Below are 15,633 nucleotides of genomic sequence, written 5' to 3' on the forward strand. Positions count from 1 at the left end.
TGAGTTTTTTCATATTTATTTGCCTGACAACACTGAGCACCTGTTAGTTTCTTAGGTATCTGGTAAGTCTGGTAAAGTGAGACATTATTAAATTGACAGTGTTTTAACACCTAACTAAGCAGTAGTCAGATCAGCAACAGTGTTAACATGTGTTCACACTTGAGAATGTAAGAAAGTGATGTGTCATTGTACACTAAACATTCTTTCTGTTACCACCCAGTTCTCCAGCAACTGACAGTGATGTGATTTCCTTGAAAGGTGCCCAGGGTTCAAATCCCAGTACTGCTCTAAAAAAGAAAATAAAGTTGTCCTAGCCCATTGTAAAGTGGCTGTGCCATCACCTTCAAAGAAGAAACTGTCATGGTCACCAGTTGAAGTCACTGTCATCTATTCTTTGATAGGGGCTGAGGAGTAAACCACATTTTTAGAACCTATCCATGGTCAAAAGTATACTGCTGACAAAAATAACATTACTAGCTAGGCATGGTATTGCATGCTTGTAATCCCAGCCCTCCAGAGGCTTAGGCAGGAGGATCATTGCAAGTTTGAGACCAGCCTGGGGTGGCTGGTATGACTGAAGGCCAGCCTGAACAGTGTAATGAGAACCTGTTTCCAAAAAAAAATTACTGTACTTACCCTAATATTTGGAAGGCTTCACACAGGTATTTATGTCCTACCTGTGGCCTGTTGATTGAACACACCTGTGTTATAACTTTAAAAAAAAAGTGGAGCCATGGTGACATGTACCTGGAACCCAGCACTCAGGAGGCAGGAGCAGGATTGCTGTGACCTGCCCTGCTCTTGAGGTCACTTGGGTGAAGGACTGTAAGAGGATGAGAAAATAAGAGACAAAAGCTGGAGTCAGGTGGAGCCCTTACTCTCCAGATAGGCAGAAAGGAACTGCCCCCTCACTGTAGGGACGTTTATACATTTAGCAACACAATGTCATGTGGTACCCCTTTGCTTAGCAACCCATTGTTTGGGTTATATAGGGGCTTGATGTTTTTCTAGGCTTAAGCAGCTTCTTCACGTGGCTCGCCCCAGTGCAGTTTGTTCTTAGGATAGCCATGCCCCAGCCTTGCATGTGTGATCAATTTCTAGCTTCCGTGGCTCTCCACAGAGACACTCTCTGTAGGCCCTGAACTACTTAGTATGACAATGCCCTGCCCCAAAAGTTTAGAAATAAAGGAAGCTTTGTTATTTATATATATTAATTATATATTTTATATGAATCCCAAGACAGTTCCTCATATTGTGGCCCCAGGCATACCCATCACAAGGCTGCAGGTTAGGAATGTAAAAGTTCTGAACAAATATAAAACAATATTTGAACAGGCTGAGTAGTATGTAGGAAGTATGTAAAATCATAAGCTCCAAGTACATGTTGTTATATCTTGAAATTAATGTTCTGGTTTTCTTTAAAGAATTTAGTTTTATGTAGGTGATTTCTAATACTCTTGTCATTTAATCTTACATAGGTGATTTCTAATACTGTCATTTTGTGAAATTTTTCAGAACTTTATTTGCAATAACAGGAAATAAAGAATTACAAGAGTCTTTCAAAGTTGCTACAGTGGTGGCTATTTCTTGGAGGGCAAACGACACTTTACTGGTTCCATTTAGCAGTAAATAGGTATCCAACAAATAGTGTACATGAGTTCCTATCATGTGCCAGATCCCTGGTTCCTGTTTCAGCAGAACCTGGGTGGGCTTCAGAGAGGACAGTGGAGGGCAGAGAATTGGGGTTGTGTCATTATGAGGGGCCATGAGAGATCTTTAACGTTGGTCAAGAGGCTGACTTAGCTGCAGAAGGTGGTGTAGACAGAAGACATGCTTCATGGTGGGACAGGAAGGGACTACAAGAAGTATCAGAGTTTTGCTCATGGTGGGCTTAATGTGAAGAGGGAACAGGAATTCTCCATTTGATTATTTTGATGTATTTTGATTGAATTAATAAATCCACTTGGTCCAAGAGTGCTTCAGTGAGAATCTTATTAATGGAAGAAGTTTCGGAAATGCAGATAATGTTTGTTGTCGTGTCTCCCCCCACACACACACCTTTTAGAGACAAGGTCTCACTCTAGTTCAGGGTGACTTGAACTTACCACAGCCCACCTGTTTTAGCCTCCTGAGTGCTGGGATTACAGGGATGTGCCACCACATCTGGCTCTGAAACTTTTTTCTGTTTTTGTCTTTTTCGTTTTTATCGGTACCAGGGATCGAACTCATGACTGCCTGCTTGCAAGGCAGGCGTTTATGCCGCTGAGCTAAATCCCCAACCCCGAAACTTTTTTTTTTTTTTTTTTAAAGATACTTAAAAACCAGGTTCACCGCTGTGTGTTTCTTTTCTCTTTGCTAGGTCAAAATATCAAACACCCACGAGTTAAAGGAATAAGAGTTTGTTTCAGTTCGTTGTTGTGGAGGTTTCAGTCCATAGTTGGCTAACTCCAAGGCAGGGCAGCATAGCAGAAAGGTATCACAGAGAAAGAATTCATGGTGTGGCAGGCAGAAGGCAGCAAAGCAACATGCAGCAGCAAGCCTACCTTCTTTCTGTCTCTTTACATTCCACCTAGCTGTTGATTGGTGCCACCTATACCACGATGAGGCTTTCCATTATCTATAACATTAATCCCAGTACCACACCCTTAATCCATATTCACACACCCTAAACACTAACCCTTTATAACTCCACACCTGTGAACATTTGAGGCTTTGGGAGGACAGCCAGGCACAAGCCACGTAGGAGTGTCTCTGCTTGGCTTCCTTCAGACTGGCATCAGTCAAGGCTCAGATCTCTCTTTGTAGCTTTCTGGAGCTCTTCCGAGCAGCCTCTGCTGCCTCTCCAGCTCTCTCACATATTGCTGATCTTCAGAATCCAGTTAGTCCCTGATGTTACTCCTGGCCCATACTACCCAAGAAGCACAAGTAGATGAACGGAACCCCCACCCGATGGTTTTTTGGAACCTGTGCTGCTCCTTAAGCCTGTACTTTGTGCACTTTATGGCCCTGCTTGAGAACTTACACAGTAATGACGGGAAAAGTCCTCTGGGTTTGGCCCAAATTTTAAGCCTTCTGAGGCCAGGGCAGATGTGTCCTGGAACGAGTCTGGGACAGCCGCAGGTGTCTTGGCAACCATCCTCCGACACTTGGAAGAAGCACCTTTTTTTTTTTTTTTTTTTTGCTCGACAGCTCCTGCATTGCTGGAATGTGCTGTGGCTGATGGTGGGTGGGCATCGCAGCAGTCACCCCGGGGTGCTGGGAAGATCCTGCGACTCTGTCCCAGACCACCTTGACAGCACTAGACGGGAAAGGAGGTGTGATAGCTGCCATTAGGGTATCGCCCCCTTACGGCTGTCGGAGAAAAGGGAAAAGTGCAGCCTCATCTGTAAGTGAAAAATACAGCCAACGTAATAAAAACATGAGGAAACAGGAAAGAATGTGGCATGCAAACTATTCTGTTGCCTGTATATAAAAGAGACACTTTTAAATTATTCAATACCCTCTGGGTCTTTCTGAACTTCAGACGCGGAAGCCTCCACTGCGCCTGCGGACACCAGTACCCGGGAGAAGGAAGGGGAAGGGGCGGAACCCCAGCTCATTATCGCGAGGTTTTGTGCGGTAGCTGGCGGCGGGTACGGGATGCGGTCGGAGGAGACTTCTAGAGGCTTAGGCGCGGCGGTTACTGCTCGTAGTCCAGGCGGACAGGAGAAGCTATCGGCCGCGGAGGCCCAGTTCCTCCGGGAATCTCCTTGGCGAGATCCTCAGACACCGCCAGCTTTGTCCTTTATCTCTGAAGGCGGGATCGTGAAACCTCGCGAGGAGAAGACGGCGCTGAGAAAGGTGGGGGCGGGGCGCGGGAGGGAAGGGGAGGGGTAGGAGAGGCAAGTCTTGCTGGAAGAGGGCGGCCGAGGGGCGGGGCGCTGAAGAAGAGGGGCGTAATCTCCGCGCAGTGAGCCGCCCCAGTGAAGTAGCGGTTTTTAGTGCTGTGAAGGCGGGAGCGGGCTGGATGACAGTCTCCGGTTGTCCCAGGTGGTCCTGCGGCGGCTGCCTCCAGGCCTCACGAAGGAGCAGCTGGAGGAGCAGCTGCGCCCGCTGCCCGCGCACGACTACTTCGAGGTGGCTGGCGCGGACCTCAGGTGAGGGCTGCGCGGGCTGGGGCCGGGGCCGGGTGTGAAGCGGTGGCGACCTCGTCCCCAGCCTGTCCCGGCGTTTCTACCAGGGGGTCCTGAGCCTCCTGCGTGCAATCCAGTTTGTAGGACCAGGTGTCGCTCACGCCCTGGCGGGATTCGCCAGAGACGGCCTAGCAGCATCTGCCCCGTATCTCGCTCTCCCAAGGCGGGCGACTCAGGGATTTGATATTTTGAAATTTCCATTTATGATTTTTCATTTATTGTGGCCATAGAAACTTTCCTTTGTGATAATTTCAGTCAAAGAAAAGTATTTCTAGTTATGAAACGTATATGGTTAATAATACAGATGGCTTTTGAGTAGCTGAAGGTTAGAAACCCGAGACAGCGAGGACCGGCGTGGACCGGGGGTGGCTCCCAGCCGGCCTTACAGTGACTGCGCCCGCTGCTTGCCTGTGAGTCCTGTCATCTTTCAGACCTCAAAGTGGTGCCACGCGATACAGAAGTTCCAGGGGACTGTCGTCTGGCAAGTTAAGGTTCAGACCAGGCTAGTTCCAGCCTTGAGGCTGCGCGTGATCTTCAGATAACTCTGCCTTCCGTTTTCGTTTCTCAGGACCAAAACTTTAGCTTTGTACGGTAGAGAAACCCGCCTAAATTGCCTCTTTCAAATAATTAAAGACCTCAGTAAAAGGCTTGTGTTTGTATTTTTTTCCAGCCCAAAGCCAAAGCCAAGTTATTATAATTGAGAGTCGATTATTTCATTTGGTATAAACTTTTTTTATGTCCACAAGAGAAGGGCAGGGCAAAAATAAAGGAGTCTTACATTTTTACGAACCCTTTTTTATTATCTTGTATTTCAGCCTTTATCCATATCTCTACTCAAGAGCATACATTAATTTTAGGAATCCCGATGACATCCTTCTGTTCAGAGATCGTTTTGATGGATATGTCTTTATGGGCAGTAAAGGTTGGTTCATTGATTGTTAAACTCTTTGATTACTGTCTCTGATTTATTAATGAGATTTAGCTGGAATATTTGTGAGATTTATTAAGTTTTCAGACCTCTGAAAGAGCACAGATTTCAGATGTTCTTTTACAATGTATTGGTATTAAAAATTAATATTATAAACAAAGAATTCCAGAAACACTTTGTAATAATCACATAGTTGTATAATTGTTGAAGAGTGAAATTTTTCACATGTGTGTTGAAAACTTTACATTTTGTGTTCCAAGAATAATTTTACTCACGATTCATAGGAACTTTCCTTTGGAATAATTCCAGTCAAAAAAATATTTCTAGTTATAAGACGTAGGTATGGTTAGTAATACTGATGGCTTTTGAGTGGCTGAAGGATAAAAACCTGACACAATGCGGACAGGTGTGGGTGGGTGTGTCCTTACACACTTAAGAGTCATGAACAGAGTACTCTTTGTTATTGTGTATTTCTTGATGATGCTGTGGGAGAGGTAATTGAAATCACCAACATTAGTCCTTGATGGTTTAAGCATTGGGCTCCATTTCCTTATATTTTCTGGGGTCTACTTTTGACATATTCTTTCTCCTTTCTGGTTAGACCATCCTTCTTATGTTTTGTGTTACTGAGTCTGTAAACCTTTTATAAGATGTTCTCTGGCATCCGCCAACCAGCCTCTTGCCCTTGTCCCCATATTAATTACTAATCTTCCTGTTCTATCAAGGGATAACAAACTAGAGCAAGTTGTTAGAATGAATAAGCTAAAGACCAGGACAGTTGGTATGAGTAACAAATTTGTCACTTGAACTAGATAATTGTGTTGATTGCCCATTACTATATTCACAAAATCTTGCATCATTTCCTTTTTGAAGTGTGCAGTTCAGTAATGTTAAGTATATTCACTTTGTGCTAATGTCCTTGAGGTCCATCCATGTTGTAGCATTTACAGAATTTCCTTTTTAAGGCATAGTCCATCATATGGATCAACTATATTTTGCTCATCCATTCATCTGTCAGTGGACACTTGATTTTCTTCTAACTCAGCTTTTATGAATACTGTTTCTATAAACAAGGGTAGAAAAGGCTGTCTTTGAGACCCTACTTTTAGTTCATTTGGATTCATACCCAGACATAGGATTGATGGAACATACGGTAATTCCAGTTTTAATTTTTTGAGAAACTACCACGCTGTTTTCCATAACAACTCCACCATTTTGTGTATTTTATATTCTTAACTGTAGCACACAAGTCATCTGATTGCTCCACATTCTCACCAACACTTTATCATCTATTGTTTTTGTTTTTATTGTATCCAGCCTAGTGGGTTTGATGATACCTTAAGATTTGCCCTTCTCTAATTATTATTGATTCTGAGCCCCTGTTTATGTGCTTATTGGCTGTTTGTGGATCATCTTTGGGGAAGTACCTATTTAAATTCTCTGTCTCATTTCTTAATTGGGTGTATTTTGTTGTTGTTGAGTTGTAGGAATTCCCTGTATATTGTGGTGACCTCTTCGCAGAGATGGAATGTGCAAATATTTCTTTCTGGAAATTGCTTTTGAGCTCTTTCAGTTGTGGTTGTTTTTGTCTTTTTTTTGGTGCTGGGGATCAAACTCACAACCTCATGTTTGTAAGACAGGTGTTTATGCCACTAAACTAAACCCCAGCCCCTTGGTTATATTCTTTAACATATGGAAGTTCTTCATTTCAGTGTAGTCCAGTTTATAAACTCTTATTCTAGTGGTCTATACTTCTGGTACCATGTCCAACAATTGGCTGCCAAATCAAACAATATAGAGCTTTTCCTCTTTTAAAAAATATTTTATAGTTGTAGGCCTCATGTTTATGTGTCATCCTTTTTTTTTGCTTGGTATCAGAAATCAAATTCAGGACCTTGTGCTTGCCAAGCAGGTGCTGTGCCACTGTGCTGTATCCCTGGCCCTGTTAGATCTATTTTGAATCAATGTTTCTGTATGGTGTCGACCCAGTTTCACTCTTTTGCATGTGGATATCCAGTTTTCTCACCATCACTTGTTGAAAGATCTGACTTTTCCCCATTGAGTGATCTTGGCACTAATCTGGTAGCTGGTGCAGTGATGCATACCTGTAATACAGCACTAGGGAGGAAGGTCACTGTGAGTTTGAGTCCAGCCTGAAGTTTATAATGAGACCCTGTCTCAAAACTAAAAGACAAAAACCAAAAATCATTTGGCTATATATCCAAGTGTTTCTTTGAGACTATTTTATTCCATTAGTATATATGTCTGTCTTAATGCCAGTACTTCATTGTAGTTTTGTAGTAGGTTTTGAAATCAGGGACTATATCAGGTATTATTTAATATTCACCTTGCATGTACCAAGCATTGTAGGGATAGCAGGGAATTGACACTGTTTCTGCCAGTTCAGAGCCCTGTTTTCTTCCTCATTTTTGACTTTCCTCTGGACAGTTGTAGTTAACACAAATGAGGGTTACAGCTCCCTAGTCATCCAGCCATTAGTGACAAGGATAGTCATTGGCTTTTGTATATAGGTAGACATATTCTATCTGTTTGCCTCTGATTTAACAACTGTCAGGTGGTTGTTTTAGGTTTTGTTTTGTTTTATTTTGTTTTGGAGATAGTGTCTCACTTTGTAGTCTAGGCTGACCTTGAACTCTTGGCAATCCTCCTGCCTTAGCCTCACACATGCTAGAATTACAGTTACGCACCACCGTGCCTGCACAAAATCAGTTTTAACTGCTTTAATTCTCCACCTTTTTATTTGAAACAAATATTTCATGGAATGTGGTACATATCTGTTAAGCCTCACACCCTTTTAGCTCTATGTCTGTTAATTTCCTTGAACCTATACAACAGATTGGTAATTAAATTAACATTTTAAAATGAATAATATTAAATTGACAGATATTCAGGTGATAGATTGTTTGGTACAGAAACAGGGCAGGTAGGGTTACTGAGGTATAAACCATGGATAGTAAAAGCCACCTTTTAAAGTGAGTGGTTCAGTGTTTGGAATATGTGTAGTCTGATAACCACCGCATGAAGGTCATTTTATTGAATATGGCCCTTCCACCAGCTAGCTTATCTTTTAAGTCTGGAGTTTGCCTTTGTTGTTATCATGCATCATCCTTAAGTAAGTTAAATATTATTTTCCAAAGTAAACATAGTTGAATTTCAGAATGTCTTTGGATTATGTCTTGGTCAAGGCGTGGAGTATCCTGCCGTGGTAGAGTTTGCCCCATTCCAGAAGGTAGTCAAGAAGAAGCTGAAAAAGAGAGATGCCAAGATAGGGAGCATCGAAGATGGTGAGCTCTTTTAAAGTAAACTAAATACACTCATTATGTGTTATTCCTTTCTTATCATTATGGAATAATTTTTTTAAAATTTTTCTGTTTTAAATTTATAGATCCAGAGTATAAGCAGTTTTTAGAAACTTACAGCATGGAAGAGGAAAGAACCAGTGCCAATCCTGAACTTCTTCTGGAAGAGATAGAGGCAAAGACAAGAGAACTTGTTGGTCTGTTTTCCTCATTTCTTCTCTTTTCTTTATGGGAATACTTTATTTATAGAGTATGTATTTTTTCTTTTTCACAGTTATGGTTAGAGGCTTGGTAGGAATGTAGTATTTTCAGTTTTGACAGAAGGGTGGCAGGGTGGAGAGGTATTCCTGAGCCATTATTGATTCAGAGCACCTGAGTCTTCTGTACCCTTTGGGCAGTGCAGTGCTTCTTGGAGGACAGTGACATACCTGTGACCACTGTGTCTAGCTATCTCTGTAAGGTGCTGTTCCACTCCGCTGAGTGGGGTGAGGTCTTTGTGAACAGTGTTTGTGGATGGGGCTCAGGAGCCCTTGGGAATGAGGTGCTTTGCTAAGTACAAAACTGCCTTCCTGCTGTTTAGCCCTCTGAGAAAGATAAATCAACAGTGGAAAAACACAGACATGGTGTGGAATCTGGTTTCAACCCAGCCCTTGACCCTACCCAAAGTAGTGTAATTTAGAAATGCTTGTTGAACATTATTTAACACGGGTTCATCATTCCCAAAACACCTTTATCCATCTCCAGCCAGATTCCTTAGTTTAGTCTCAAATGAGCTTATGTTAGCCTCCCTTCTTGTCTAGTCCTGCTTGATGCTGGGCCTTTCCTTAAGGTTGTGGTGCTCTGCTCCTCAATACTGTGTCTAGCATGCATCAAGATTTGGTAGGGTCAGATTTAATTCAGCAGCATAGCACCTACCTGGCAAGCACAAGGTCCTGAGTTTGATTCCCAGTACCAAAAACAAAACGAAACAAACAAAAAAGGACTTTCCAGATGTGACAGCCAGTGTTTATAGTTGATCTTCTTAAACATCCTATTTCCTTGATAGAACTGTATTTTCACCCATTAGTCACAGTGCAGAGAAGTTTGGGAATTAAGTAAATGTTTGTTAAATAAGTAGGCAGGCTGGAAAGAAATCTTATTGTAGAAGTTACATATACATACTACATTGCAATTTTTGTGTTTTAGCTAGAAGGACCACACCTCTATTGGACTATATTAAAAACAGAAAATTAGAAAAGCAGGTACGTCTGGCATTTTATCTGGTGAATATCCTTTCTGCACCCACTGTTTCCATCCAGAAAATATATGTATGTGCTTGTCTGTATCTTTAGAGAATTCGAGAGGAGAAGCGGGAAGAGCGAAGGAGGAGGGAGTTAGAAAAGAAACGTTTGCGGGAGGAGGAAAAAAGAAAAAGACGAGAAGAAGAAAGGTACAAGAGGAAAGAGGCAGATAAACAAAAGATAACGGTTGAGACAGAAATGAGGATTAAGGTAATTTTGAAAAAAAATTTCTGGTTATTTTTCCAAAAATAATTCACTGTGCTTTTAGGTATTTTAGCTCCTTAGAATTTAAAAAGCACTTTCAGTCAGTCGTATCTTTTAATATTATAGTTCCTTCTTCCCATTCTGCAAGCACAGTTTTCAGACTGTTTCCAAGGCCATAGGGTACCTGGAGCAGGTTGTGTGAGGACTAGGGGTGGGAGAAGGGGCACCACTATCCTATGTGAAAGTGCGGCACCACTGGAGCAGCCCCGCATTTGAATGCCACATGCTGGACACGTGCTTACAGGTATTCCTTTAGATAAAAGCTTTCCTGACTGGAAGTACACATATGAACACTGCCTGCTCAATCTTTCTGTGAGCAACTCAGGACTGAACCTCACTTTGTCTTTCCTGGCTTCTGCAGCCATTGTACTCATTCAGGTGTCTTAAGGAGGTTTGCTAACAGGGATTGGCCAGAATTAAGATCTGTTCTTTCCTTGTTACAACCTCACTGAACCTAGGCTTCAGCACTGTGAGTTTACCTCATTCCACAGAGGATTGTGATTACTTTATAGGCCTTCAGTAGAAGTATACAATATAAAGAAAAAATAGAGAAACTTTCAGGACTTGGCTTCTGATTTTCCTAGCAATCAAAAACAGAAACGTACTTTCTGTGGGATAGGAAAGAACAGTTTGTAAACTATATCCCCAGGAACACACACTTGCCTGGATCGGTTAGGACTTGCTAGCATATGCTGCAGTAACAGGTAGTCCCAACATCCATTGACTCAGCCCATTTGCTGTGCTGTGCATTGTGTCCTATACCAATGGATCTTCATTTCTTTCTTTTTTTTTTTTTTAATTTTATTTAAGGAAAAAAAGAAAAAAAAAGCAGAGAAAGGGTACAAGTTATACAGATTTACAGAAAAAAAAAACAGTAGGAAATCACTAGTTAATGGATTACATTTTGTCATCTTAGAAATAATTGCTCAAGTTACAAAATTAAAGCTTACAAAGTGGACATTCCAACAGTGAGACCGCAAACAGTTCTGTTCAATGATCCAACAAAACTCAGTAATATCATTATCTATCTTACACACTTAAATATACATGCAATTATATCGTTTAGAGCACTTTCTTTTCCTCTCTTTTGTACAATGACAATTACACATTTTGGGTTTTGTTGCTCCCACAGTTCTTATTACTTTTTTGGAAGAGAGTAGAACCAAATGTAACATAACAGAACAGTCAGTCAAATCAAAAGGGTGGACGTAATAGATAATGTAAAAGCATAATACTAGGTGATCAACAATGGTTACCATAATGCCTCCCACTATCTCTAATAGAATTGCCTATATCATCAGTTATAATAAAATTGAACAAAACAGTAAAGAACAAAACCAAAACATTGGAGACATTATAGGTCTTCAAAAGTAGATAATCGTCAACCAGAATGGGCGTCATAATGAATCCCACTGTCTTCACAGCTGTTGCCTAAACTTTCGAACCTGGTACTATCAAGCAAAACAGAATAGAGGAACATCAGTCAAAACAAGATGGTGAGAGCAATACAGGGCTTTAAATCAAGATAATGGAAAGTCAAAGTGCGTTACTATAATATATCCTGCTATTTTTAAATTTATTTTTCCCTTAATTAAAAGGATAAAAAAGTAAATAATAAAATGGAGATTGAGATAAAAAGAGGGCATAACAGCAAATCAGTGCAAATCAAAACATAACCATTTAAGCAAAATAGTATTTCACCACAAGATTATCCTGACATAAAAGTAGACCATATTTTCTCTTTCCTTGAAATCTTTGAGTATAACTTCGTATACTGTAGCATCAAATATATCAAAACAATGTAAAACCATTTAAGAGAATGACAGTATTACAAGGTATTTAGAATCAACTAACAGAAAATGAACAATGGTGTCTGTATAATCTCCTTGTCTATAAAAGGTTTCGCTTATACTATCATATCCTATAATAAAATCCAATAAGATACCACCTGTTTAGACCAATGGAGACAGAAGAACAAACGCTTGATGAGATTTCAAAACAAGATGATACTAAATCAGCATTACCTATTATGACGTTGTTTTCTCCAAAATAGCTGTTCCTATCATCCAGTCTTCTCTGCCTCATTTCTGTTGAGCTCTTTTTCTGTCATTATTTGTCAGTTTGTCTTCTTCATTTTGTTTTCTGCTCCATTCATTGTGGCCTCTCTGCCACTACTTCTGGATTCTTCGTATTTTTCTTTTTTAGAATATCTTGCAGCATTCTCTGTAGAGTTGAATTGGTGGTTGCATATTCCCCTACTTCCTCTTTATCCTGAAAGCACCTTGTTTTTCCATCAATTTCCAGGGATAGTTGTGCAGGATATATCAATCTTGGCTGGAGATTATTATCTTTCAAAGCTTGAATTATTTCCCCCCACGCTCTTCGTGATTTGATGGTTTGTGCCGAGAAGTCTGCTGTAATTCTGATGGGTGTTCCCTTGTAAGTGATCTGGTTCTTGTCTCTGACAGCTTTTAGTATTCTGTTTTTGTATTGGATTTCTGGAATTTTAATTATTATATGCCTGGGTGTTGCTGTTTGGGCTGTAGGTGGCTGGGGTCCTGTATGCTTCATACAACTGAGTATCTTTACCTTTTGCTAAATTAGGAAAATTCTCCTGGATTATTTCTGTGAGTAGCTTTTGTAGTTCATTTGTTTGTGTCCCTACTTCTTCTTTTGTGTTCTTAATTCTTAAGTTATAGACCCTCTTATCATCTTCTAGTCTTTGTATTATTGCTGTTTGTTTCTTTGTTATTTTTAAGAAGTTTTTCATTTCATGCTCCCATATTACAAATCTGCCCTCCAGTTCAGATAATCTATCCTTAGTTTCTTTCAAGCTGTTATGCCAGTTTTCGATAGACTTTTTACTTTCCTGGTAATCTCTTTGAACCTGCTTCACGTATTCTATGCTTTCTCTATTTTCTTCATTAAACAATTCTCCCCTCTTTTTCTGTTCTTCCATTCCACCATCTGTTTTTTCTTGGGTGGTGCTTAGCATTTCTCTAACTATTCTGCTTATGTCTAGCTTCAGGTCATTAATAACTTCATTCCTGAACTTGTCTATGAGGCTCTCGAGATAGCGCTTTATATCTATTGGTGCTGTGTCTGCTGTTGCCTCTTTCTCAGGATTGGGGGCCGAGGACCCTTTCTTGTTGCTGCCTCTTCCCATATTCTTTGTTCCTTATATACGCAAGCGTATATAGGAGGCCCAGCTTCCTTCCCTGTCAGCCACAGTCTGATTGAATTGTGCCGGCTAGGTGTTCCCACCCACTGCAGTGCACCAGGAAGTTGCAGACCAGGCAGCCTATGCAGGGCCCGCTCCTCCAGGTCAATCTACCTTCAGGAGCTGGGACCTGGGCTGTGCTAGCCTACTGGGTCTCAGCCAGCAACGTCAGGTGGGCTAGGCACTTTCTCACCAATCCCGCTTGAGAGGGGGATTGGTGACTAAAGTCACTGCAGCGCCCTGTTCCCGCAAGTCTGCCTGGTCCCAGAATGTCCTCTGTTTGAGTCTCCTAGACCGCAGAAGAGTCCCAGTTTTCCCTCACTCACCGGAGGTGGATGCACGGCTCCCCGCCCGTCCCGCTCTCAACTCCAGTCACTGATTCCCGTTCTCAGAGCTTCCACGCGTCTCTCTCGCTGCCGAGCTGATGCAGACGCAGCGGCGGCAGCGGGAAACCCAAATCATGGCTTCCAATGGCCCGGGCTCCAGCTTCCACGCTGAGGCTTTATCTGTTCCTGTTATAGCACCAGGATTGCATTCCCAGTTGGGTTTCTCTCAGCCCAGTTCGTTCTTGGGTCACCGGGGCATATCTCCTCTTGCTTATGATTCCTTACTCTGCACCATTCCTGAATTCTAAGCTGGGTGTTTCAGAGAGCCTCTGTAGCTGCTGCTATCTGTCTGCCATGTTCTCCCGGAAGTCCTGGATCCTCATTTCTGTCTCACAGGAATCTCTTGGTTACCTGAGCTGATAGAGACTATCTTAGTGTGGCTTCAACCTAATGTGTAATGCACATCAGCTATTAAAGGTTTCATGTAGAACTGACACATCTTGCCATGTCTGAGTGGTCAAAACAAGTCACATGGACCCATAATTTCAAAAAGAAAGCCTGAAACATCTGATAAAAGGACTATGACTGATTTAATTTTCAAAGATTTTTCTTTAACTATCTTGCTTAAAATTTAAGGGTGTTTGTGCAAGAAATACTTAATGAAAGGTATGAGATAGGCGTTAGGCAATGTTCCTTATGTCCATTGAAGTATAAGATGAGCAGGTAAAGTATTTGTTCCTAGACAGCTACCCAAAGTAGTTTCTTTTTTTTTTTTTTTTTTTTTTTTTTTGGTGCCGAGAATCAAATTCACGACCTCAAGTTTGCCAAACAGGCACTTAGGCCATTGAGCTAAACCCCTGGCCCCTACAAAGTAGTTTTTTATAAGTTGATTTGGGTGAATGTTTATGTTGTTTTAAAATTGTGTAATCCAGTAGTCACACTGATAAAATTGAGTAATCCAGCCAATAGCAAGGCCAGATCCATAGCAGGTGAAGCAGGGGTTTCCTGAGGTAGCCAGTGAACAATGTTTTTTGTTTGTGCAGGCTTGTGTACGTTTATAAGTATCACTTTGCATAGCATAGTTGTTCCTTTCTGTAACAAATGCAGTCCCATGGAAAATAGCTAATGAAACAAAACCTTACTGTTAGGGACCAGGGACATAGCTCAGTGACACAAGCGCCTGCCTGGCAAGCACAAGGTGAGTTCGATTCCCAGTACCAAAACAAAAAGAAGTATTCAAAACTGAACTATTACAGGGAAGGTTTTTATCACTATAAAAATCCAACTGTGTGATGCCGTAACAAGAAATATGTTTGGAATATGTTTGGCCAATCTTCAGGTCACAGTGTAAAGACAGTTTCTAACCTTTTCATTTACCTTTCTAAACAAGAAGTACTAGCTAACCCAGTGCCCAGTGCTTTACATTCTACAACTCACCTGTTCTCAACAGCTTTTTATTACAAGTTTGTCTGAACCACTGAAACATGTAGCCTAAAATTTCGATTATAAGTAGGACTTAAAGTATTCGCAGAGTAATATTTTATTTTTACATGTGCAATAGTAGAATTAGAATCTGAAATAATCCAAAAAATAAAACAAGTTCAGGGCCCTTCACATAGAAAATACAACAAAGTCAGCTAAAGAAAGGTAGTGCAAACCCTTAGTCTTCTGTCTTGAGGAGTGCCAGTCGTGATGGGTGACTGGCACAGAGAGAGTCTTCAGTAATCCAACCCTACATTTAGATTTTTTTTTCTTTACAGTGTTAGGGATCAAACATAACACTTAGCTCCTAATAAACACCTGTGCCCAATTTGAGCATCTCTAACTTGAATGAAAATCATCTGAGGAATTTAAACTTTTAAAAATCTGAAAAATAAGATCTCTGGAGAAATGATAGAAAAACTTGTACTAGTAGCACAAGATTGGAGAGGCATAGAATTTTTGTGACTAGCAAACAGAAATGCAGCGTGTGGGCAGTCACTGTGCTGTTTGTGTTCCCCTAAGGACTCTGCAACTCAGCAATGATTTTAAGTGAAAAGTTGGGTTACCAAAGTTACACATGAAGTCCCTGGAAATATATAGATGGTATTCAGTCTGGAAAAAATTGTAGTCTTTTTCATAAA

The 15,633-nt window shown here is 41.1% G+C and overlaps 1 protein-coding gene and 1 long non-coding RNA gene across 4 annotated transcripts in view; one reads left to right on the forward strand and one right to left on the reverse strand.

Moving 5' to 3' along the window:
- LOC111753814 (uncharacterized) lies at positions 1–3,639 on the reverse strand. The gene is made up of 2 exons (XR_002788589.2): positions 3,500–3,639; positions 1–3,383 (listed from the first exon to the last, which is right to left on the reverse strand). It is a non-coding gene; the product is annotated as an uncharacterized LOC111753814 (long non-coding RNA).
- Positions 3,596–15,633, forward strand: part of Upf3a (UPF3A regulator of nonsense mediated mRNA decay) — a 27,888-nt gene continuing 15,850 nt past the window's right edge. The window contains exons 1-8 of one of the 3 annotated variants that reach the window (XM_063247075.1): positions 3,596–3,840; positions 4,030–4,136; positions 4,988–5,094; positions 8,307–8,405; positions 8,507–8,617; positions 9,606–9,661; positions 9,752–9,910; positions 11,389–11,460. In XM_063247075.1, the coding sequence (XP_063103145.1) occupies positions 3,640–3,840; positions 4,030–4,136; positions 4,988–5,094; positions 8,307–8,405; positions 8,507–8,617; positions 9,606–9,661; positions 9,752–9,910; positions 11,389–11,436 (888 nt within the window). In that variant the 5' untranslated portion in view covers positions 3,596–3,639 and the 3' untranslated portion in view covers positions 11,437–11,460. The remainder of the gene's footprint in view (positions 3,841–4,029; positions 4,137–4,987; positions 5,095–8,306; positions 8,406–8,506; positions 8,618–9,605; positions 9,662–9,751; positions 9,911–11,388; positions 11,461–15,633) is intronic. The other 2 variants (XM_063247076.1, XM_005007123.4) reach the window with 2 other exon arrangements.

Source organism: Cavia porcellus, unplaced genomic scaffold (assembly GCF_034190915.1).
Source record: "Cavia porcellus strain 051 isolate PalLab524CR breed Dunkin Hartley unplaced genomic scaffold, mCavPor4.1 scaffold_4, whole genome shotgun sequence".
Lineage (NCBI taxonomy): Eukaryota > Metazoa > Chordata > Mammalia > Rodentia > Caviidae > Cavia > Cavia porcellus.